This window comes from Spea bombifrons, chromosome 5 (genome assembly GCF_027358695.1).
Source record: "Spea bombifrons isolate aSpeBom1 chromosome 5, aSpeBom1.2.pri, whole genome shotgun sequence".
Classification (NCBI taxonomy): domain Eukaryota; kingdom Metazoa; phylum Chordata; class Amphibia; order Anura; family Pelobatidae; genus Spea; species Spea bombifrons.
Window position 1 is genome coordinate 12,571,835 of NC_071091.1, and position 23,392 is coordinate 12,595,226.

Genomic DNA, 23,392 nt, shown 5'->3' on the forward strand with positions numbered 1-23,392 from the left:
CCAAACCACCTAATTAGATCATTTTCAGTCTTACACCTCCTAATGATGGCTTCATCAGACCGGCATCAGAAATAAATGAATTGTGTATACAGATCACACAAGCTTGTGAAACTGTAATATTCATATACGAGGGTTACCTCGTTTTATTTTTTTTTTTACAGGCATAATTCTTAAGACAGGCTGCAAGGCCAGAGAGAAGAGGAGCGCAAGGAGCGGTGTGATGTCGGCACTGGCAGACTAGTGCGCCGGAGCGTAGGTCCTTGAGGGTCATATTTTGCCCCCTACAAATGCGATGGGGCGCGACGGTGTCAGAACTGAGCAGCCCTGGAGGGAAGAGGACGGACCCGTTTTCGGTCACACGTGAGAGCTATATTTTTTCAGACACGCACCAGCTATAGTGTCCTCTTTTCTAGTCACCAGGGTATAGTAACCCTATTATATACATAATAGAAGAGCCCTGGATAGCTGAATACAGACGATTGGTGGATATTGTTAACGTTCTCCATTATAAATGGAATAGAATAGACTTGTGTATTCGGATTGTACGAATCGAAAAATTTACAGAATTTTGGTGAACTCAGGGATTCATACGAAGCCCCGACACAAGCGGAAGTGGTCGGCAGAAAAGGTAGGGAAAATTTCGTTCCAGAATTAAAAATGCCCCCGAATTTTCGGCCCGAATGGGCAGGGAAAGAAATCTGCTGCCCGAAAACGAATGTGCTAAAAACTAACCGAAAAATCTGTTCAATTCCTCTAGAATAGACTGTGGAATGAGAAACAGAACAGTTAACAAAGGGTTTACGGGTACCCAGCCCCCAACCTCTACCTTCCCAAACTTTTGGTTTTAAATCACTAATAAGATGCTACTCAAAAGCAATTTTTTTTATGAAAGGGGTAATTCTGGGGTAAACTGGATTTGCCATCTACGTCTTCAAATAAACGTTATTTAGAATGTACCAAATGTATCATTTTAGAGTTTATGAAAGTCAGTAAACTTCCAGAGGAAAAAAGAATGTTTTTGAAAAGGCAATGGACGGCATCAATCTCCAGTTGTCAACATCCGTCCCTTAAAGGTGACCCTGCGAGTCTCGCTGACACTGCTTACTCAGCCTGCTTTTATCTCTGTCATTCTTTCATGGAGTGTCAGCGATTTTGATTGCCCAAATGCATTGATTTAGTGCTCAGCTATTTCTGCAGGTTAGTTGCCGCATGTAATTAGATAAATAAGGATCCTATGTGAGACATGGATTTTTGCAACCGAGAGGACATTGTGTTATTGTAAACGGAACCCCGCTGAACCTCATTTAGCTGTTTCTATCTTGAGCTTGGCTTATTTCGTAAAACACTTTATTAAGTGTAAAAAAAAAAATCATTCTAAATATGTAGTCATAAAAGCAAATAACATCTAGAATTTAAATGTAATATTCAATTATTAGTTGCAATATAATTGTGATAAGAACCGTAGCAATTCCGTGTTAAGTTTAAATCGTGCCTTTCATCATAAAAATCTGTGTATGTGTCAAACTTTTAAAATAGCTCAGCAGTTTTTCAGATGCTTTAATAATCCAGTCTTGCTACCATTAGCAGCCTCTTGTGCCTAGAAGATAATATTGAGCAGCGTGATTACTTTCTTTCTGATTATCTTCTCATTTTCTGCTTTAATCCTTCAATGTATTTTATGACCTTTTAGAAAAATCAGCAAAGGGGTGTTAGGCTGCTCAAAATTTAGTCCAAATCAGATGAGTAGGGTAACTATATAGATAAATATTGAGAAACGCTTGGATATGGAATTCTATACCAAGGTAATCCATACTATCAAAGGACTATTAATAGATAGTAGACCCCCTCCTTCCTACAAGGTATTTAATGTTGGGGGGGGTATGCTATAGCCTATTAGGGTATGGACTGAAAATAAATGCATAAAATCAGTTTACATTTCCAGCTAGTCTATTCTTGAATGTTATATATGATTCAACGTCCCTCCCTTAATATAGAATTTGTCCCTTCATGGAACATATTGTTAAAAAAAGTAGTTTTTTATTGTAATATTCTCAAGTTCATATATATATATATACACACACACACTCCACAACATCTGCTCACACATCTGCTTACTACACATTTCTCGTTTCAATTACATTATTGACCCTTTTGTTCTATTCTGTGTAACCCCATATATATGTATGTATATATATGTATCATTTCATTCATCAGAGTATGCTGTGTTATAATAATCAAATAATGAAATCACTTACAAATGAGACCAAACCTGTAAATCAATCGTACAAATTATACAAATTAAGCATCTTTTAACAATCAATCATATAATAGATTGATGTAGATGATAGATATCATTTAATGCAGATAACAGAATGTTACTGAAAACCGTTCTATTTTAGTGTAAGTTACCACGCTGCAGTAAAAGGTCATCTTTTTTACGAGAAAGTGTTAAATAAGAGGCATTGTAGCCAATTTTACATAATTTCATTGTGTGGCTTTCGAAACAGCGCATTCTTATTTAATAGCTCTTTTTATCTGATGACATTTATTGTATCCAAATCATCGTATTTTATATTATTATTCAGTGCTTGGAAAGGATAAAATCATAATAACGGTATTCATTCGGAGTGTTAGAAGTGCTGTTTTGTTAAGCAATGAGTTGGCTTATTCTGTGCCTTTCTTTCATGTACGAATGCAAAATTCACTGCCAACAGCCGTCTGCTTCGCTGGTATACAAGGGAGCTTCGTGCTTTCGCTTTAATTCTAAAATGAGCCATGTTTTACAACACTTCTATCTTAAAAACATTGGAGAACAGCTTGATAAATAGAATATACCTCTCTATTCATCTAGAGAATATCAGAGCTTCTTCTAAAACATACCCCCTCTTAATACCGTGTAGTAAAGGTATTTTTTTTATAAATAAACATACTAGAAGCAGCTGATATATAAAATAACATTTGCACATAATGTTTTACGACCCTAAAGCATAGTTCGGGAAAAAAAAAGTTTATTTGCACCAACTTGCCCCTGAATGGGGAATATTGAACCGAGAATTGAGCATCTGCAGAGACCTTCCCCTAAAACACATACATATACGACTTACTATACATTTCTAGATTAAATTTATTTATTGATTCATTTGTTCTATTCTCTGTAGCGCCATATACTGATAAACATATAACACAGTAACGACTTTGGAACTCCCCGACTTTGTTTTAATGTTTCTGAAGGAAACCTGCAGATGAATATATTTCTTACAATTTAGGAACAATCATATGTTCCTAAAATCAACAGCACATCGATTTCACAGCTTGAGATGAGAGAATCTCCCTAACCGGCCCATCATCCCTACTACCTGCAAAACCAGGACAGCTCAGGGGGCAGCCGGACAGTACTCGAAAATCGCAACTTGCCCCAAATAATGGGTTTATAGGAGATGCCACCAGATTATTAAGATTTGTAAGGGGGACAAGAGATTTTAATAAAAAATTCCTCATTGCTTTATTGCCGTCAACCAAAAAAACAGATATGAATTGAAAAACCAAATGGAATTCATCAGTTTGTATCCACCAAAGACATTAAAGGAAGATGTGCTAATCAGTTAAATAAACCACACTGTTGGTTTCAAAGTGCGACATAATTACTGGACGGTGTGGTAAAAATGTAAGTACTTTCAAACACATACAGTAGCAGAGCTCGTATCTTTGAAGTGCGTCGATATGGTAGGTAACCAGTTCCCAGTTGAATTCTAGGTGTCTAACTTGTATTGATCAAATATGTTCTTGAGAAATCATGTATTAAACATGGCATCAGCCTGAAAGTCAGCAGGAAGCTCCATGTTAACCATTTCAAGGCTACTTATATAGAGCTATGCATACCTCTTACTGAGAGTGGGTAAAAAAATAGAAGTGAAACAGAAAAAGGGGAAATTAACACAAAACAAGATGTTTTATTTGAATGACTCTCTCACTTTCTCTCCTGTACGATTCCCTCTCAATGCCTATCAACAACCTCTCTTCCCCTGGAGTCTATAAACTGTTATCCCTCGCCTCTTCCTTTAGTTTTTCGCAGTGGACCACTTGCCCCACACACAGGGATGACCACCAAATGACCTTATAGAACCCCCTGTGACCTTGACCCACTACAATTAAGGGTTACACCTAATACCTCTCCTTCTGCCCTGATGTCGCTACCACACAGTACAATCACACAATGCCTCAGTCCTACATGATGTAGCTCCTGCTGTCATGTTCCAAACCTCACACCTTCCATTTCAGCCATGACCCACCACCTCCAAAGAAGCTCTCTTGTGCGTACTGTAATAGCGCTATGGAATACGCTGGCACTGTATACATATAATGGAATGTCATGCCATGTAGGAAAAAAAAATTGTGTCTGCAAGAGTCATGCTTAATTAAGGTCAAAGGGAAGTCTTCACAAAAAAGTGCAATGCCTCGATTGTACCCTTGGGGAACGTCAGAGCCGGAAAATATAAATCTAATAAATTTACATTACATACAAGTAGTAATACAAGTAGTAGACCCAAGACAGGCACCAAACCTACATCTATATTGTACGGTGGAGGCATCTTTTTGGGGTGAATGGTGACTGCTGGAGCCATACTGGAGAGAAAAAAACTGATCGTCGGATCCTGCGATGCAGTGGTTGACCCACAGATCCCTGGTCAAACTTTGGAGAGTTCCCAGGTATGGCTGAAGCAGCCCATTTTCCAGGTGCCCCGGGCAGCTGCTCGAGTCACCTGGCACTAAGACTGGCCTTGAATAGGTAGACAAAAGGATTGATAAATAGATATAGACAGGGCCTGTAGAAGAGAATGAATATAACATTTCCTTATAACAGATTTAATAAGAAACTTTTCTTCTAAAGAAATGAAAAATAGCCCCTGGCTGTGAAGTATTATAAGTCTAATGGATTTTGCAGCTCTGGATGAATAAGCATTTATATCGTTTAACCTGTAGTATTTAAAGAAAAGGAATCTTTAAAAACGAAACATATAGAATAGTTTTATAGTATGTATATTAAAAGAAAATTCCATAATATTGGCCTTTCATTTACTCTGATCTCCTGAAGGCCAACGACACACCAAGTTTTCAGAAACTGATACAGATATACCTTAATTACATAAAACAATTATTGCATGGCTTCCATCAATTGAGGAACTTCATTCCTGTGAATATGAAATTACTGTAACCTGGATGAGTTAGCCCGGAGGACTGGATGCAGGGGGCTCAAAGTCACAAAGGTTTGATGAAGAAACATAAGACTTCTGTTGCATGATCTCCTGCTGACGTTCTACAGAGTGCCCTTCAAGCCGATTCATACTAATGGATGCTTGCAGGCAATAAATCAAACAAATCACATACGATTGTAGGGAAAAAAATGCCTTTTAATTATATGCATCTTAATTCATGGTTTTTAATTATGTAAATTAAGCTGAAATTAAGACAGCATTTATAGACAGAAAAAAAATTTGTCTTGAAATGCATTGGAACAACTTGACAGCAGGATATTTATGCCGTTACATTTAATATCTTGATATTCGCAAATAAATATGTACATACAGCATGTTTTAATCCTGTACTATTTACTCTGCTTTCTGCTATAAACATTATACGCGTACATTCAGAAACATAGAACTTGAGGGCAGATAAGGTCCATTTGGTCCATCAATTCTGCCTTAATCATTCGTTAATCAGTCTTTGGTCTCGTCTTAGATTCAGGATAGCCATATGCCTATTCCATGCATGTTTAAATTCCCTTATTGTGTTAAACTCTACCTCTTTTACAGAGACACTTACCACCCATCCACCGTCCTCTCAGTAAAGTTAAAGTTTTAGGACGCTTCATCTTTCCTTGAAGGAGAAGCCCATTGGGCTGTGCCCTTAATACAGCAACAACATCTGCTGGCACTCTATAAAGAAAATTTGATATTCTCTAGTTCCCATATAATGGCTTTATTTTTCTCAAAGGTGCTGTATGGTACATAGAGTCTACCACTAACTCTGCAACTCTACCATAGCAGAAGCTCGCTTGGATTGACAATGCAGAGTGACCTCTCTCGCTTTGTATATTCATACATGAAATGTATCATGTCTATAAACCTGGCTGCATCTCATATTAAGGTGAACAAATCCATGTTTAATGACCTGCAGTAAGGATCTCTCTGGGTCTGACCTGGAGTGAAGCCCTGCTTTCTGGGGTCTCCAGGTCAGTCTCTTCTATAGGCAGAGGGGTGGTGTTGGACCATGCCCACTCACCACACACTGACTGCCCAATTATCTGCCATTCCTTACCCTCTAAAGCATGTCTGAGGCTAGTCCCATACCTGTACAAACCCCCTCCCCAAAAAAGGGAGATCTCCGGGTAGTCTACCAAGGGAAGAATGGCAAGCAAGCACCCACCAATACACAAATACAAACGATGTTATATGTGCCTTCAGAAAACAACAGAATCGTGTGATTTCTGGGTCTCCTCAAATGTGATTTATTCAGATAGAAAGAAAAGACGTTGGAGTTTATTCACTAAGGCAGGAGTTTGCAGGCGACTCTGCAGGGGACTTGTTTCAACTTACCAACTTCACTATGCGTTATAAAATTGCCTTGGCTTAAATTTAGCAATGGTCCTACATCCTCTTCTGCAGACCTAGGCTTAAGTGAATTCAATTCTTTAGCCATTCTTTGATCATGCTAAGGACATCCTGATTATAGTACAAATACTGTATGTTTCTTTAATTATATAATCTTTTCTTGGTCTGAAGATTTGCCACATTGCGTTAAACATGGCCAGCAAACCATAATATGATAAAGCAAGGTTCTCTTAGAATTGCCACCAAAATATTTTCATTAATTAAATGCTCACTTTTATCTTGAACTCCACAAGAGCAAGTTGACTACTCCCAAATTACTAAACAAAAGTGGTGGCTTATTTTATTACTCATACTGTACTAATAGGTGTATGTTACCCAGAATCCTTTGCTAAGCAACTTGTAAGGTATGATTGAAGTTTTGTTTTTTTTTCCCTCAAATTTCTACAGGGAAATCAAAGGGAAAAATTACAGTTTTAATTTGTTGGTTTTGAATGTAGCCATTCAACTATTTTGCAGTATTGAAGAGGTGTCTGGCTATCCAGTTAATAACTAATCACACACAAAACACACTGGAAATCTGCATTTTATGGGAAATTTTGTAGAATCATTAACAGTGACATCTACTGGCAAGACATGAATATTTAATCAATGCTCTGAGATACAGCCGGTGCAGGACCAGATGGTGTTTTATGCTAACAAAAACTGTACGTGAAACAGTTCATTTAATATATATAAATCCAATAGAATTGATTTAAATACTCTGACCAATAATTAGATAGCAAGTGAGAGGGTGAAAAAATATTCTGTATAACCCCAGGTCATGAAGCTCTGTGTTTTTTGTACATTAACACACAAAGATTTATTAGGCTTAGAAGGATTATTTAGAACAAATCAGCAACTTTGAAGAAAACACATTTCAAATACTAATACATTCATGTGACAATATAAAAATGATAAAGAAATGCAGGAATGGGAATAACGTTTAGAGAATAGTCCTAGTCGTAGGATTTTCCTAATTGTCATAATGTTTCAGGCATTTTTTGTAATAGTGTTCACCATATTGAATTGAAGAAATTTTTTTAAATATATCTGTCAATGTAAGAGCATATTGCGCAGTCGCATGTATCCAGCAGGCAGTTGCATTTAGGTATCGGCCATAGGCCTTAAAGTAATGGTGCCGCTTTTAATCCCCAGTCTGGCCACTGGTACGGCCACATGGATGCACATACGACCAGGCCAAAGAAGGGCAGACATCGCTGACGTTTCACATTGTGTCTACTTGCTGGATGTAAAGGAGTGGCAAGATCAGAAACAGCACATGTTTATTGAAGTAAGACCATGTCAAACTGTAGTTAATGGTGTATCTGCAGAAGCAGGGCCGGCCGAAGACTTAACGCCGCCTGGGGCGAAGTTTAAAACGCCGCCCCCCCCGCCGACGCCGGGGGGGGCGGCATTTTAAACTTCGCCGACGCCATAATCTACGATCCCCCCCCCGGTACTTACCTTTAAACAGTCCTGCGGCGAGTCTCCCTGCTCTGCCACGGTGCCGGCTTGTAATGCTGAGCGCCGGAAATTGACGTCACTTCCGGCGCTCTGCATTACAAGCCGGCACCGAGACCGAACAGGGAGACTCGCCGCAGAGGAGAGAGAGAGAGGGGCGCCGAGCGGGTAAGCGAAAACCACTCGGTGCCCCTCTCTCTCTCCTCCGCTTCAAAAAAAAACAAAAAAAAAGCGCTTGGGGCGGCAAAGTGCCGCCCCTTCTAAAGTGCCGCCTGGGGCAATTGCCCCAGTCTGCCCCATTATAGGGCCGGCCCTGTGCAGAAGAAGGATTTTTTTTACCTCAGGGGTCAGCATTAGGACCCGTACTTTTTAATATTTTTATTAAAGATATTTCAAAATGTCTAAATACTAAGGTATCAACAAGTGATTGTATAGCAAGACTCGTGAGTAGCAGGAAGAGGGAGATGGTTCTGCCACTATTACTCCAGATCTCTGGTCAGACCACACCTGGAGTATTGTGTAAAGCTCTAGAGAAACCATCTCCAGAAGGATATTGACACTTTGAAAAGAGTTTGAAAACACATTAACCCTTCCCATACAAGAAGTATGTTCAAGGCGTAAAAGGTACAGGATTTAAGGGTCAATTGAAGATGTGAAGCATATTTGTAAAATATTACCTTGGGTAAGAGCAGTTTGAGAACATATTTCATAATTATACCTGATTTTAGCCACATCTCTTATTAGAAATGATCTCTTTAAAATTAAATTTCTACTTCACTACATCCATGCATGCCTGTGTGTCCTACTTACTGGTAATGAAGATGTTAATGGTTTCTGACTTGCAGGCTTATATCATATATTCCTGTGATATGAGTCAGAAAATCAGAATCAGTGTCTGCTTTTGTAACCAGTATTTATAGCGTGCCATGAGCTCAGGCCATTAAACATCAGAGAAATTCAAATAAACGGATCATGTGGACCTCTGTACGTTATGTATTGGCTGGGCTCGCTTTGGGTTTGTAATATGTCATACTGTGTGAATTGTGCTCCCCAATTAATAAATAAATAAAAATCATTATCTTAAATTTGGAATCCACGATCCACAGCTCTGTATTTTTATAGAACACTGGATTGTACAGAAATGTGCTACCACTAGAGAGCAGTATACTCACGTCAGGGCAAATGCAGAATAGTGTAGAAGTACTGGTAAATAAACATGGATCTTTTGGTCCTTGGCCGTGTCTTAGATTCAGGATCGCTTTATGCCTATTAGCCTCTACCCCTTCTGATGGGTGGCGGTTCGATGTATCCACTACACTCTCAGTAAACAACAATTGGACAAAAGGTATTGCCTTTAATATGTAAATTGAATTTATAATATAATGTTGAATTTACATTATTTTTTATTTTTTGGCTGTAGAGCTGTAACCTAAGAAAACATGTCATTTAAAGTAACACGAGGAGAGTAATTTAATAAGGAGGCCAATGGCTGCCTGGTTAAATAGCCGCACTACTGCTGTGCACCAGTGACTTCCACAAGACTTGCCACAGACACTTTGGGGTTAATTTACTGAAGGGCGTCTTGGCAGGAGAGTTGTGCTTTAAGCTCCCTCTCCTCACTATTTATTATGAGTAGTCAACAATGGCAAGTATTTCCAGCACGAAGGGCTGAGCTGGCCCTGTATAATGTATAATCCATCCATGAGGAAACTGAAGAAATCTCACTAATCTAACTATACATTTTACAGGGCCGAGTTCTTCCTGCAGCAGAAGCTCACTGGGGTTGGACTTTCGTAATGTATAGTGAAGTTAAGGAGTTGAAAGCACAGCTCTTCTGTTAGCACATTATTTATTGAACAGGAATCCCTTTCGCCAACCTCTGCCAGTTAATGATATAGAATAGACTGAAATTCACCGCCACCATTCCTTGTTCATAAATAAAAAAAGGGCATAAATTAAAAAGCCAGAAGAAACATTGTGTTCGGGTCTCTCTGACTCACAATTTGCCTCTAATAACAACATATTTACAAGTGTTCAGTAAACCGAAATAAGTGTAAAAGGTGCAAGAAATTACAAAAAGTCAAGTGCAAATGGAATGATATATTTAGGAATAACTGGGAAAAGTTTAAAAAGCCATGTCTTAAACAAACTTTCCCTAACAACTGCACATGCTTATCTAACACTCACATACATTCATTCTAACACACACACAATGTATCTCATTATATCACACCTTGAAATAATAGATAATAAAAGACAATAATAGTTCCTGTGAATGTGTTTCCTGTATTCATTACTTATTCTGTACGTATTGTGCAGCACACAACAACCACCATGCCCCAAAATGCTCTGGAACTGCAGCTTCTTCTAAAGGTGATTTATTTACTTATTTTCCTCCATAAAGCTGCATAATTCATGCGAAGGTACTTTCAAAGTACTTTAATATGCATCAATCAGTGGTGGTCTGTACGGAACACAATTATGAAGAATTAGTGACATATTACAGTCATATTTAAAATGTCTCTTATTCAGACAACTTATTACAATTTAAGCAATTTGTTAAACAATATGCCAGTAACTTCCACTCCTCATTATAAACACATAAGTCATGTAATAGAGTAATGCTTTTGCATTCTTTTGACGTTCATGTTTTATTAATCCAAGGAGCTCAGATAATATTTTCTCACCAAACCATCAGCTTTCAGCAGATTCCTAACGTTTTATGTTCTCCCTAATGTATCGCTCTCGGGAATACAGTGATGCTTCACAAATAAATTACAATAATTTGGCCAACTCCACTAGAAAAGTAATATTAAAAAAAAAAATCATTTTAAACAAGATGCAAGGTTCGGAAAGAATATGATATTCAGAGCCCCTGTGTGCCATATGTTATACAAAATATTGATGATACGTAAAAAAATGTTCTGCTTGATACGATGGTTTTAAAGCACTTTATACCATGAGATATAAGCGTTTATACCCACTCTTCTCTCCATCCATCTGTACCATTTATGTTCTGGAGTGCTTGGCAGGAAGCCTGCATGAAATAGGGACCACAATTCAATGTATTCATACTAGAATCCGGAATGGGATATTATTAACAGACTAGAAAAATGACTATAGTAGCTTTTATTGACATTTAATGGTAGCTACCTTATTGAACTGGAACAAGCTGTACTGAATCTTCTTGGGTCATGTCCAGATTGGAAAAATATATTCATTATAAAATGAATCCCAGGTTAGACATTTTTTGTAAAAGTAAGTTTGAAACTTAAAACTTGAAGGTGACGTTAGGATGAAGAAGTGTGGAAGTTGAAACATTTTTTTCCGAGGCTATTAAAGAGGTTACATTACTATTCCCAGAGATACAGTGGCTGGGAAAATTGTTTTGCTTACCTCGTGAAAGGACATTCATTCGCATTTCTCCAGACTGCCTAAAACTAAACCCCTTAAATTCATCTCACCTTTGTGTTCAACATAAGTCAAGCTGTATTATCACTGCTCCTGAAAACAAAAGTCTGCACATGCTGGAAAAAATAATCAAGAGAGTCTCCTCGGAGCCCATGATAAATCTATTTTAAAATTTAATCATTTTAAGATATTTTTAATAATAATTTCAAGCCTCTCGTGTAACTTATTTGTCTTGTTACTCTTCTCTGGATAGACTGCCTCTTTATGGCTTCAGCTAAAATTAAAGTTGTAAAACTGGATATGTTTGAAATGAGCAGCAAAAAAAATAAGAAGAGGAAGATTGATTATAGGATGATCACACGAGCAGAGGAGAGAAGTAAGGCATCTTAAGATGTATTGGTAAAAGTGTTTAATTCAGAGCGTTTTTAAATATTACGACAAGGTGTTTAATTGACTAATCTAAAACTAAAATTAACATTTCCGTACAGTGATAACACAGCAAAACATTTCGTGTTTCTCTTGAAATATAAATTAATTTCAAGTTTAATTATTATAGTAAAAAAAAAAAAAGGTAAGAACGTTTCAGGAACCAGAGTTACCTCTGCAGCATATGGTGATCCACATGGTGAAAAGCCCCAGTCTCATACCTGGGAATTCTTAGGGTTTGAACTTAAATCTCAGGGTTTTTGCCCCAGTCTCAGGGTGAAGGGGCAGATTCTCAGCGTCACACAGTCTGGAGCTGACCTATTCTACACTGCTGTGGTCAGATCTAAGACTCCCTATTGGTGCTTTCATGAGAAGAAATGTGTCTCTTAAATGGGGCAGATGTTCAATTACTTTTAGTGTCTGCTAGGGTCTGGGCTTTGGCTATTCAAAGAACGGGCTCCATTCTCAAGGTGCTGAGTTGTTGTTTCGGTGTCGCCTGCAGCAACTTGGTTTCTGTTACCTGAACCTGATTCTGCACTTGACCTTATCTCTGACCCTTACCATTATCTGTACCTTGTCCCATACCTATTAGATTGGCTCTTCTGGTTTGACTCTTGGCTTGTAACTTGGACCTGGCCTCTCGCTAAGCCCCTGTAAGAACTGGCTCTCTGGTTATGACCCTGGGCTTGAATTCTTACTATGCTCTATTCCTGACCCTGTTCAACTGCTCCTTTATGGCCTTTTCCCTCCATAATAACCCTTTGCCTCTGGATTTGTAAACACAGGACTGGGTTTTTGCAAATTCTCTATAATCTTGTGTTCTCTTGTCAGTTTTTGGCCCCTGGTTGTTTTCAGACCAACTTTGAATGTCTGCTTGAGCCTCTAGCACCACACATCTGCATGAGTTATATGCTCCTCAGATTTACTGCCGTCTACTGCAAGGTGCTTCCCAAATGGAAAACTTGTCAGTAGACTACATCAGGCTCATTCCATCTGCATGTGGTTCCCACTCTCTGTAATATGAGAACTGGTAAGGTCTTTGCAATAGGTGTGTCTGCTTTCTTCACTGTTTCTCAGTAATAATAGAGCGGTAAATGTGTTCAAATATGTTGTCTCCTATCTGGTCTCTACATGATCTCAAGAGGAATGACTTATCAATGGGTCAGATCAGTGTCATAAGTGTTCAGCGTTCAACTAAGAGAGATGAGCGAGATGTCTATTAAATGCAGACTGACAAACCCATTAAGAACAATGCATTGTGAGCCTGTACATGTACGGGCATAGTAACGAAGGGGTTAAGACTGAAAGGGAATGATTCAGAACAAAATGTAGGAAATATTTTGGCTAAAATAAGAAAGAAGACAATGATTCATCACAGGTTCCTATGGGTCTATGCCCAGACACCACTGTCCATAGCAAAGCATGTAGAGTCATAGTTGCCTTTGGGGAAACAATATGCCCCGTAATGCACGACCTTACCTATTCCTGGTTATAAGGTTCTTATAGCTAACAGACTCATTTACATAAGTATGTACCTTGAGATGCATTCTTCCAAAATGATAAAAAATAAAACACTTACCCGACACAGAATTTGTATCCATGGTTCAAAACCTTCTTTCTGTCTATATGATCTGAAATTTCTTGCTACTGATTGGCTGCTTAAGCTGTCAATCAGCGGCAGTAAAGTACTTCCAATGAAACCAATGGGAGTATTTATGCCACTGATTGATATTGTAAGCAGGATCTGACAGGAGGTGAGTGTGTCATGTGCAGACGTATGCATTTGGCTGGGACATTCCGAAGTCTTACTTTTTGACCCAAGGGTAGCATCCCTAAGCAAGCACCTTAAAAAGCCAGGGCCAACTTAAGTCCCCAGGCTGCCGCCCCATCAAAGTCAACATTTATCTGGACAGTAAAATGAAATTGGTTAAGCTGATTCCACTAACATTGGAAATTCTCCTTACTTTGTATTTCTTGTTGCTGGAAAGTCTGTTTATGCTTGCATTAGTAAGCAAAAGAAGCGCAGCTCCCTGGTGCCAGTTGTGCATGGAAAATGTAATATAATTTCTAATTTAGCAATCAATAAGTGGCGCTATGTGGATCCTCAGAGACCTGTCTCTACCTCCCAAAACTGAAGGATTCTAGAGAATGCAGACCAATAATTAACCCCATAAAAGTGTGAACCGTGGTGTACCAGTTGGGTAGCAAAGCTCTGATTCTCCAAATGCCTGGACTATAGACAATGCATGCACATCAAGAAGCAAAACATACTGCCATAAAACATCTTGTAAATACTACGATCAAACATTATCAAACATACGTTTTATTCTTTGAATGTCAGAGTTATATTCTATGCAGAATGGGAAATGTGTAAACAGTTACCACCAACTAATGGACTATTATTGCTTATTGTTCCAGTTTAAAAACTTTGCTCCAGAATCACTCTATATACATAATATTGTGGACTGATACATCTGTATTTCATGTTACTAATGGCAGTATGTTGTTTCATTACTATAAATCAGTTAAGTTAGTAATTCCCTGTACGTTGGCCTGAATTTAATAATAATGTCACCAGACCCACACTAGCCACCTGGCACAACAGGCAAATGCAAGGTGGGCTAGTGGCCAATGGCGCAGCGCACTTTCCTTGGCCACAGCTCAGGTGGTGGATCAGGTCCTTCAGTGTGCAGCTGCCAGCTGGGTAGATATGTCTGAATGCGGCATATCGTGGCATATGGCCGCACATATCCAGCTGCCGTTGGCATATATCACATCAGTGGCATCTGGCCTTTTCCTTTCTATAGCAGTTTTCTAAGTCCAGCCACCAACATTTCTGGGGTCCAAATCAGGACTGTGTTGGGGGGGTGTGGCAAGAGGTGGGGACTCGTAAGGCTAGTACCAGAAAAAGCTTTACCCAAAAAGCTACATTACGTCAATCAGCTTTAGAGCCTTGCAACGAGGCCAGGTGGTAGCTGCAATGGAGGTCTGCACTGCAATAGCACAGACCTGATTTACGACCAGGGACATGGCCAAAAAATCGGGACTGTCCTACAGACACTGGGACTGTTTGGAGGTATGTATAAGGTGCAGCATAAATCAGTGCACATCCCTAAAAACAACCTCAAACTTAACCTTACAGAAAATGTCATTCCGATCTTGCCCAACAAGCCATGCTCGAAACATTAGAGAAACTATTTTGTGAAATTGATTTTATTGCTCAGTTTTCTGCCACAGATAATGAGTTTCATAGATTTGAGAGTCATGACATTTGATTGTGTCTTATAGTTGATTTGGTACAAAAATCTTTTCTTTCATAAATTGTGATAAAAAAATATTTTTTTATTATTTTTTGCAGAATTCTCAGAATTTCACGATTAAAAAAATGAAAACATCTCTTCCAAATATTTTTTTTTTAATTTATAAAAACGGATTAAATTTTTTGTCATATATTATTTTTGTTAAACCAATAGCTGTATCTGTAAACTCTAGAGGCCTTTAGTGAAAAATAGTGCCAATAACTATATATTATACATAAAGCTGCTCCAAATAAAGTAAATAATTCTAAGGATAATTACAATAATAAAAATGGGCTAGAAAATCCAACTTTATTACATTGCATCCATAATTTCCAAAAGTTTTGGTTTATATTCTCACCAGATCCATACCGAGTTTTGGGCTATGCAGGGCTTCTACTTATTGTACGCCTGTTTATCATAAATAAGGCAAATATTTTAAAACATCCGCCAGAAATCTTCTTTCTAAGTAGATAATACAACCCTTATCATACTGATATAATAAAATAATACACTTTGCTTGGCCTAATTATACAGTATTATTCTAGAACAGATTGAGAGTATGACACATTGGTCTGTGCTATGACTTGCCGTTAGTTAGACGGAATTATGACGAAGGAAACGGAACTCAAAACAAAACGCTATTAATGTTTCAGATTTGACAGCAAGATGTCTCCTGAAAATGTGAAATGATATATTTTGGGTAGTTGCTGATTGATAAAGTTAATAGAGACGTCACGATGTTTTCCACCTACTCTGCTGCCTTTAACACTTATATATCTAAAAGCAGCATTAGTCATATGATTATTAGAACCTTTCCCGGAAATTATACAGATTTTTTATTTTAGCAGAAAGACTTACTTGTCATGTGGCACAAAAGCAGGCACTGATAGGTTGTTGCCATAGAAACTAATCAGCATACCTGGGAACTCTCAGGGTTTGAACCAAAGATTGCCGGGTGAGCACTGCTTCTCCGGTTCTCCGGTTCAAGGCCTGAATCCTGGAACTCTGGGAAATGCGCCACTTCTCCGGGTCCAGAGCCGAATCCTTTGGGGGGGGTCCCAAAACATCAACACGAACACCCATCGACCTCTGTGAGACCCCCTGCGATGTCAGCAGGACCACCCACTGATGTGAGCGGGCAGTCCTGGCTTCGTACCGCAAGGATAGGCTCCAGCTAGCCAGAGCCTAAAAGTTCCCAGGGATGAGCATACTTAAGAGTGCAATTAATGTTTTGTCAAAATGGAAAAGTGCCTTTGAATTTACCAAAAAAAAAAAAAAAACCTTTTTTGTAATGATAAATAATGGCTTTCACTGTAAGACTATTTTCAGTTTACTTTTCTGATGTGATGATACAGCCAGGACGTGGCGTTACATGGACTGTGTCCGGTCTACTTCATGGCTCAGGAAACTAAATTACAGACAGACGGAAACCGTCAAGCGGAAATCTGTCCGGTAATTCTCACTCCAGGCCTCCTTCGCTCCTTTGGCTGCACTCTGCTGATCCTAAAGTAGCGATTATTTAATGATAACCTATCTCATGTGGTGCAGCTACACTAAGAGATGAGGCAGCTGGAGAACATCCCAGACCAATAAGTTTTATCTGAGGACAGTTTGGTAATTCCTTTTAGTAGTTAACAACTAGACGTAATTGTGTATATTGAGTGTGTGTGTATACACTGTACACTGTATACCGTATATATTTATATATATATATGTTACTGTGAAAGACCGAAATTGGTGAATGTCGACTTTCACCGGTGAATGTCAACACATACCAAATACGTTGGTGAAAGATCGAATATTTCATTTCATGATATGATATTCGGACACTCACCGGTGAATGTCGACAATCACAGATATGCTCTGGTGGAGGTCGAAAAGAGTACATTCGGACCCTCACCGGTGTATGTCGGAGACAAATAGGCGACTGGCTGTCTCCCGCTGCTGTCAGTCCGTATGCCAAATCCTTTGCTCTGCTGTCAGTCCGTATGCAACTCCCGCCAAATCCTTTGCTCTGCTGTCATTCCGTATGCCAAATCGTTTGTTCTGCTGTCAGTCCGTATGCAACTCCCGCCAAATCGTTTGTTCTGCTGTCAGTCCGTATGCCAAATCCTTTGTTCTGCTGTCAGTCCGTATGCAACGTTTGATGGTGCGAGTAACGTTTTCTACATTTTTTACGACACCCTTATTTATAATCAATGGATACCGCAGTGAATCGTGATCTTTTTCTTGAAAAGTTAAATGCATTAATTGCGGAAAAACGAGAAGACAATTGTTTTTATTTTTCTCAAGAAAAGTACTCTAAAATACTTTCTGAAGTGGTTTCTGCTAAAACTAAGTGCAATACACCTTTGGATTACAGACGATTAAAACGTTTTGATGTTTTAAAAATTAATGATGAAGAGAAGTTAATTGTACCATTAAAACAAGGAGACACGAATATCCAGTATTATGTTACCAATGAGGAATTGTTCAGTATACTATATGAAACTCACACCAGAATAGGCCACGGAGGAAGAACACGTATGCTGAAAGAATTGCAAGTTAAATACAAAAATATTACGTATGAAGTTGTCATGTTGTATTTAAATTTATGCAAACAGTGTCAAATGAAACACAGTGCACCTAAGAAAGGTATTGTTGTGAAACCAATGGTCAGTTCTGAGTTAAACTCAAGATGTCAAGTTGATCTGATAGATCTAATTCAGTAATCAAGTCACAACATTCACATAGTCGCTTGGTGTATGTCCAGTAATCCAGTATGTCCAGTATGTCCAGTATGTCCAGTATGTCCAGTATGTCCAGTAATCAAGTCACAACATTCACATAGTCGCTTGGTGTATGTCCAAAATAATTGCTAAATACCCTTATTTCTTACTTACACCGGCCAATGTCGACATTCACCAAGTACTAATGGTGAATGTCGGAGATTTCTATTTTCTTCTCCGTATTTCAGCGGCGATAAAATATCACAAGGGTGATAATAAAAGGATTCAATTATGTGATTAGAAACTTATTTATTGCAACAACTGAAACAATTATGACATTTTGAATTACACAGAAGTCCCTTGCTTTTGCAACTACATTAACTTATTTATTGCAACAACTGAAACTATTATGACATCTTGAATTACACAGAAGTCCCTTGCTTTTGCAACTACATTAACTTATTTATTGCAACAACTGAAACTATTATGACATTTTGAATTACACAGAAGTCCCTTGCTTTTGCAACTGCATTTATTTGTGGAACACTTCCTTTTGCAATGACAGCGTGTATAGCCTTGCCCGCCGCTTCTCGAATTAGCTGCAGCTGCTTCTCTCAGCGAAATTTCTTGAGCCGAAATCTCATTTATGGAAAGTAACTTTTCTTTACAAATTACGAACTGGTTACGTGTGTAAAGCTGCTTGAGGGTACCATTTTTATTTGCCAGTTTATAGAAGTCGGAGTCTTCTATCCCAACAACAACCGCTAACACATTTCGGCTATCTGTACGACCACGGTCGACATCAGGCACTTGTATTCGTACACTATCGCCAATTTGAGCAGGAGGAAATTGTTTTTGTGAGGTGCGTAACATTTTGTTTGCTTGCAGTACAAGATTCTCTTTCGCGGCCGCTCTTTTTCTTGAAATTAACTCGTGTTTTCCAGTTAGAGCTTGATGTGGAAACGTAGTAGAATGCAGGTCCTCTTCAATATTTTTCCTTGAAATATGGTTTTCCGAAAGACCACCGCACAAATTTTTTTCAGAAGTATCAACAGTTTCTTCATGCTGTTTTTCGGTTTCACAAGTATTGGCAATTTCTTTGAGTTGTTCTTCGGTTTCAATATTTGCGATTAGTTCGCTAGGCAAAAAAGACGATGCTATGCCTCTTTTAGCCTTAACGCCAAACATGGCTTCATAAGGACTTTGGCGTATTCCTTCGTGGTATGTAGTGTTCTTGGCAAATTGTACAAAGGGTAAACCATCTGACCATTTATTTGTATCGTTATCGTTCATCCATGCGGATAGCATATTCTGTATATCTTGATTGGCCCTTTCAACTGAGCCTTGTGTTTGACTGTGACGAGGCTTTCCATGGACTATCTTAACATCTTTCCACATAGCGCATAGTTCGGATATGACTTGATTACTGAATTCTCTACCATTATCTGATTGCAATATTGCTGGAGCACCAAATGTTAAAAATATTGAAAGAACGTGATGCGCTACTTCTTCAGCTCTCTTAGTTTTCAAAGGTCGTAGCTGGACAAACTTAGTTAAATGATCTTGGTAAACCATTATGAATTTATATTCGCCATCGCTGTTTGACTGTAGATCTATCAGATCAACTTGACATCTTGAGTTTAACTCAGAACTGACCATTGGTTTCACAACAATACCTTTCTTAGGTGCACTGTGTTTCATTTGACACTGTTTGCATAAATTTAAATACAACATGACAACTTCATACGTAATATTTTTGTATTTAACTTGCAATTCTTTCAGCATACGTGTTCTTCCTCCGTGGCCTATTCTGGTGTGAGTTTCATATAGTATACTGAACAATTCCTCATTGGTAACATAATACTGGATATTCGTGTCTCCTTGTTTTAATGGTACAATTAACTTCTCTTCATCATTAATTTTTAAAACATCAAAACGTTTTAATCGTCTGTAATCCAAAGGTGTATTGCACTTAGTTTTAGCAGAAACCACTTCAGAAAGTATTTTAGAGTACTTTTCTTGAGAAAAATAAAAACAATTGTCTTCTCGTTTTTCCGCAATTAATGCATTTAACTTTTCAAGAAAAAGATCACGATTCACTGCGGTATCCATTGATTATAAATAAGGGTGTCGTAAAAAATGTAGAAAACGTTACTCGCACCATCAAACGTTGCATACGGACTGACAGCAGAACAAAGGATTTGGCATACGGACTGACAGCAGAACAAACGATTTGGCGGGAGTTGCATACGGACTGACAGCAGAACAAACGATTTGGCATACGGAATGACAGCAGAGCAAAGGATTTGGCGGGAGTTGCATACGGACTGACAGCAGAGCAAAGGATTTGGCATACGGACTGACAGCAGCGGGAGACAGCCAGTCGCCTATTTGTCTCCGACATACACCGGTGAGGGTCCGAATGTACTCTTTTCGACCTCCACCAGAGCATATCTGTGATTGTCGACATTCACCGGTGAGTGTCCGAATATCATATCATGAAATGAAATATTCGATCTTTCACCAACGTATTTGGTATGTGTTGACATTCACCGGTGAAAGTCGACATTCACCAATTTCGGTCTTTCACAGTAACATATATATATGTGTGTGTGTGTATAATAATATATATATACCATGATATTATCACGTCTAGCCTACATTACCAATAAATCAATATCCAAAAGGCTCAGAAACCAAGACTTTAAGAAGGGATCTATATTATATATAAGGTGCACGATTAACAACATACTCTACATCTCTTTATTTATCTGACTTTCTCTCTCTCTATATATATCAACACTGTCTAACCTCAACTTTTTGCAATAAAAAAATTAACCCTTTCTGTTTTTCGATTAGGAAAAAATTGTCATTTCAGGCTTTAAATGTTTCTCTGATGACTGACATATCAGGGTTGCTCAGGAAATATTTTTCTTTCAGGAAAAAAGAAAGAATGCAAATACTAGAAAATGTTACTCTCCATGCAGCGCATGCATAATAAGAAGTCACTAATAAAATAAGAAGGTTATTATATTAGACGGCAAACATTAAGCTATTCCATATGTGGAAACAATGCACAAATATATAAACACAATTAATGTATATGTGTATGTATATATATATATATATACGGTATATATAATGTATGTTCCCTGCACAGTTCACTATATCATAATGTATTATTTAGTAAGGCTGGCAAGATGCTAAATGCTAATAATGTCATTCCTTAAAATTGTGGTTAACCCTTTCAGTGCCATTTGACTGTGTCTTGTTCTGTCTGGCACTGAAATGATTAAGAGGCCAGAATCTGGCTCGGAAATCTTTACTAGATATTAGCTTTAAAGTTTGTAGATCAGTGAATGGAAGTAATTGTTTGCAGGAGAATGTTCCTTGACCTCTGCAGCTGATCACTGCTCTGATAACTTTCCTGATACAATTCCTCCACTGCTTGTCTGCAGGAGACAGGAGGAGCTGGAGCTTTGAAATCGAGATAAGAAATGCCCCCCCCAGTCACAGTTAAACTACAGCCTGCGGATCTACCAAAGATCTGTGATCTCCAACTGATCCACTTGGTAATCGCACATCCTATATTGATTGGCTCGGGATCCACTCCAAATCTAGCTCTACAAATATGACCCATCTGGGCTTCTCTGGGACATTGGATTGTCTTCTGAGAAAAGGTGATGAGCTGATGTCAGAACACACATGTTCACAAACACCATCCACAGCTTATCGGCAACAACAACCTAGAAGCTCTATTCTAGCTCCGAGGACCAAGGTCAGATCTCTAGCGGAATCTCCCATAAACTTTTTTTTTATTAAAAGTCGGCAGACTTACTGGGCAGTTTGAGGCTTCCTCGTCTTTGGACCCTTGGAGACACGCTGAAGAACTGGACCTTGTGTGTGGCCATCCCAGGTTGTCTCAGCTCGTCCATGGGGTGCAGCTCCCTGCATCCAGATTTTGGGGGATCGGATGAGGGCAGGGAGCGGGCGCCCTCCTCTCTGCCCCCTCTCCCGGCGGGGTGCTTGCGCTGCCTCTCCTCCCTGCTGTCTCTATTGGGGTTGCAATTCTCCGTGCATGGCAGGACTGCAGCAGAAAGAGCAGCGCGGCTCCCCCTCCTCTCCCTATTGCAACGACTTTCAATTCACCTGGATGAGGGGAGGCAGCACAGTGGTCCTGTCTGGGGCAGGAGGGGAGCTCAGGGAGAGGTGGCTTTGCTCTCTGTAGCTCTCAGTGGCAGCAGGCAGGTAGGGTGCATTGCCTGTGACTGTAAGAGGAATGGAGAGGGAATGATTGGCGTTCGGAGCTCCCATCTCCAGCCCCCCTCCAAGGAGCTCACTCTTCTACCCTCATCTCCCAAGGACTGCAGGCATGACGTCATCTTTTTTGCCCACTGTGTCTGGTAGGGGGTGGCAGAGATCAGACTGGCAAAAGTGAATTGCAAACAAATAATACCATTGAGAAGTGACCTGGAACGAAAACTGTCAGGGTGCTGGTTACTTTTTCGTGTAATAGATGCTCTTTGTCATTTTAAGGGATAAAGAGGGGGCTGGCAGTTGATGAAATTACTGGCAAGTGACGTAAGAAGAAGAAGTTTTGTAAATGCTCAGGGTCACTTATGACATGTTTTATTCTACAGCTGCTGTGGAACCTTTTTGGAAGCACCCCCCCCCCATATCTGCTGTCAGCTTCTAAATTTTGCCCTTCTGCTGCCATTCAGGGAATTAAAGGCAGGTTACAGCCAAGAAGCAGAATCCCCAAAAATAATTGCCCCAAAATACCAGCTGTATTGGAATTCTGGTGTTGAATAAAGGAACTTACTTATTTAAACAAAATGAGTACAACAAGCAAAAACAGTTATTAGGGTGATAATGTCTGAAAGTTAAATAGTTAACAATCTGTTCTATTCTATTGCATAGTTTCTCAGTTAAAATTTCAATTTTTGATAGTATTTCATTTACTTTTGAGGTATAAGTATAATACCGGTATATAATATATATAATACTGTATAATATACAGTGTGTGTGCGTGCATGTGTGTGTGTGTATGCGTGTGTGTGTGCGTGAATGCATGTGTGTATGCATGTGTGCATGCGTGTGTGTGTTCTATATAGCACCTATGCTTAGCAACCAGAGCTCTTCATTTCTTTTCTTGGGGATTAATTATGGCAGAGGCAAGTACACATCTCCAATTTACTGCGCTGCAGTATCAGTTGGTGCCATAAAAATAAAATAATACATTACCAATGCAGAGGGCAATGGCAGGTATGTATATTTACTTGCATATAAAGTAGATTTAAATAACTGTGCCTTCTGTTACTGATATATTATTTCTGTCTATCGGCAACAATTGGAAGTTCCAACCATAAACATTATGTAGAAATATATTTACTTCCGGACCACGTGTACTTGGTGGCCCAATATCTATGCGCATTGATTT

The 23,392-nt window shown here is 38.9% G+C and overlaps 1 protein-coding gene across 1 annotated transcript in view; it reads right to left on the reverse strand.

Annotated features, from left to right (window-relative positions):
* Window positions 1-22,176, reverse strand: part of KIAA1217 (KIAA1217 ortholog) — a 305,804-nt gene extending 283,628 nt beyond the window's left edge. The window contains exon 1 of the mRNA XM_053467127.1: window positions 21,791-22,176. Within this exon, the coding sequence (XP_053323102.1) occupies window positions 21,791-21,887 (97 nt within the window). The 5' untranslated portion in view covers window positions 21,888-22,176. The remainder of the gene's footprint in view (window positions 1-21,790) is intronic.
* Window positions 22,177-23,392: the final 1,216 nt, after the last annotated feature.